This window comes from Plectropomus leopardus, unplaced genomic scaffold (genome assembly GCF_008729295.1).
Source record: "Plectropomus leopardus isolate mb unplaced genomic scaffold, YSFRI_Pleo_2.0 unplaced_scaffold22363, whole genome shotgun sequence".
NCBI classification, from domain to species: domain Eukaryota; kingdom Metazoa; phylum Chordata; class Actinopteri; order Perciformes; family Serranidae; genus Plectropomus; species Plectropomus leopardus.
The window spans coordinates 1-2,404 of NW_024624230.1; the positions used below are offsets into that span (position 1 = coordinate 1).

Genomic DNA, 2,404 nt, shown 5'->3' on the forward strand with positions numbered 1-2,404 from the left:
TATTAATATTATTATTATTAATCTAATCTAAAGCAGTTTGTTTGATGCTTTTCTAAATTTTTCGCACCCCACAGCTCCACCAGTTTGGCGAGGATGATGAAGCAGGTTTTCTGAGCGATGGGGTCGGGGAAGTCCACGGCTCCCTGGATGATGGTGAACACAACTCGCTCGATGTTTTCTGCTCCTGAAAAACAAAAACAAAACATTCATACGATGACTCAGAGAAGTCCGCAGTATTTATGTTTAGAGATGCACGATAATTATCGGCCCGATAACGGGACTTATGACGTCATACCGACAATCCCGATAATACAATTTTTGGCCGATAAATAGAATCGATAATAATAAACATAAATGTCATCAGTCAGCAGCAGGGTTTAACCCATTGTTTCTTTTCCTTTTTTAACCCTTTTCCCGCCAATGGCAAGACTTTCGTCAATCGGTGTTTTCGCTGTAGTGTAGGAGACTCTGTTATGGATGTTATGCAATAAAACAACATTTCCACGACCAAAAACAAACGAAGGAGACGATCTGAGGTCCCAGAGTGACGGAGGAGAGGACTACTAACGTGCCGACTTTATCGCTATTTAGCGGCTTTTCGGAGCCTCAGTGGCGTCGTTTTAAAAAAACACAACAGGAGAAACACTTAGCGACTTATTTAGATCATCAGTGAACAGGGAGGACATATACTGTCCGGGGCGGTTCTTGGCAGAGGAGATATAAGAGGTCGCCTAGAGCGCCACACGCTGGAGGGGGCCGCTGGTCGCGCTCAAAAAAACAAAACAAAAAAAACATAATAATTAGCTGCGCCCGTTAGCGCCCTTTCTTCATGTTCTGCCTTGAAAATAACAAATGAACAAATAAGAGCAGATAATAAACGTTCGATCACAACGAGCAAATATTCAAGTGATCGGCGTTTCACTCACCCTGATTGGCCATCACCTCGTTCATCCCACTTCCTGCCATCGTCTGGATGAAGGCGAAGTAGCTCCTCCTCAGCATCTGTTTCTCCAGAGCCGCCGCCTGGTCGTTCTCCTCCGCCGGCCGGGCCAGCACCTCGAAGATGGCGAGCACCAGCGGCATGAAGACCTGCTGCAGGAAGGGGGACACCTGCCGCTGCCATGGCAACACAAAAAGCTTGTTAAATCACCTCTGTGGTCTTACAGCTCGTTATCCGTGTATCTTGTTCGATATACCTTCTGCGTGTCGAGTTTTTCTACGTACCTTGAACTTGGCGGTGATCTGGCTGATGAGCGGGATGAACTCCTGCAAGTCTTTGGCCTCGCAGTCCTTCAGCATGTGCTCCGAGGCGGCGGGGATGAAGGGCAGCACCTCCTCCTCCATGCAGATGATCATTCGGTGCAGGAAGGAGCGGACCGAGCTGCGCAGCGTCCCCCGCTGGACGGGACAGCTCAGCGCCGGCAGGAAGGTCTGCAGACAGTCTCTGTAGACCTCCGTGCAGCCGCACTGCTTCACCGTCTGCTTGTTGCTGAAGGCCTTGCTGGTGCGACTGAGAGACGGGACGACGAATTTAGATTAAGTAATTGCAGCCTTTGATTTCAGAAAATTAACTGTCAAGACTTTCAACATTCAGAAATATTGCGAAATCAAATGATGGAAATAGGAAGGTATGATTTAATGGACCTGCAACACGTAAAAGGACCCATTTCACTCAACAACAGTAAGAGTACGATCACGCCTGATGTTGCTTTTTTGTCCTGTCTTGTCTAAATTTCTGTCTCTATCTGCCCCCATATAAACGTCGCCCATCAATACCCCGTTACTGCCCTTTTAGACTCACTAAATAACAAAAATTTAAAAAAAACAAAAACAAAAAAAACATTGCTCACCTGGCGAAGCCAACAGCGTGGCTCAGACAGTCGGCGAGGGCGGTCTGCCTCTCCTCGTCCGTCTCCTGCGACAGTTTGGCGAGCAGCAGGCGGAAAGCGTCCATCAGCGGCAACAGCAGGCTCCTCATCAGCGCCTGTTTCCTCTCTACGGGGCTCTCGCCGTTCACGATCAGGATGCCCGCCGTCTCAAACATGAACAGCTGGTCGTCGCTGGTCAGCAGCGCCAGGAAACCGTTTTCCTGGACAGATGGAGATCCACATCAGTGATGCAGATATCACATCAGAAAAACAGGTATGGACTGACAGAGTGCTGCTTCCTGTCTTCACTCAGTGATGGATGGAGGACGACACGTTGATACTCACAGGAGGAGCGAGCTCCAGCAGGTCCTGGATTCTGGTCAAGATGTCCTCAATGAAGGCATTCATGTGTTTACTGTAAACACACGACGACAACAACAACAACAACAACAACATCAAAACCAACGCAGAGTCAGGAAAAAACAGCATCTGCAACAATCTGTCACAGATGTCAACTGTCATTTAAAAAAATATGT

The 2,404-nt window shown here is 48.0% G+C and overlaps 1 protein-coding gene across 1 annotated transcript; it reads right to left on the bottom strand.

Annotated features, from left to right (window-relative positions):
- Positions 1–17: 17 nt before the first annotated feature.
- On the bottom strand, positions 18–2,284 carry LOC121965922 (exportin-T-like). The gene is made up of 5 exons (XM_042516029.1): positions 2,214–2,284; positions 1,851–2,089; positions 1,225–1,510; positions 927–1,116; positions 18–184 (listed from the first exon to the last, which is right to left on the bottom strand). The coding sequence occupies exons 1-5, from the start codon at positions 2,274–2,276 to the stop codon at positions 18–20; spliced, it is 945 nt and encodes a 314-aa protein (XP_042371963.1). The 5' UTR covers positions 2,277–2,284.
- Between the last annotated feature and the right edge of the window lie 120 nt (positions 2,285–2,404).

Bases quoted from the DNA above. Each gene is read 5' to 3' on its own strand.
- LOC121965922 (XM_042516029.1), bottom strand. From the start codon at position 2,276: ATGAATGCCTTCATTGAGGACATCTTGACCAGAATCCAGGACCTGCTG. The intron at 2,090-2,213 runs GTGAGTATCAAC...CCATCTGTCCAG, and splicing joins TGCTGGAGCTCGCTCCTCCT to GAAAACGGTTTCCTGGCGCT. The intron at 185-926 runs GTGAGTGAAACG...TTTGTTTTTCAG, and splicing joins CGAGGTGATGGCCAATCAGG to GAGCAGAAAACATCGAGCGA.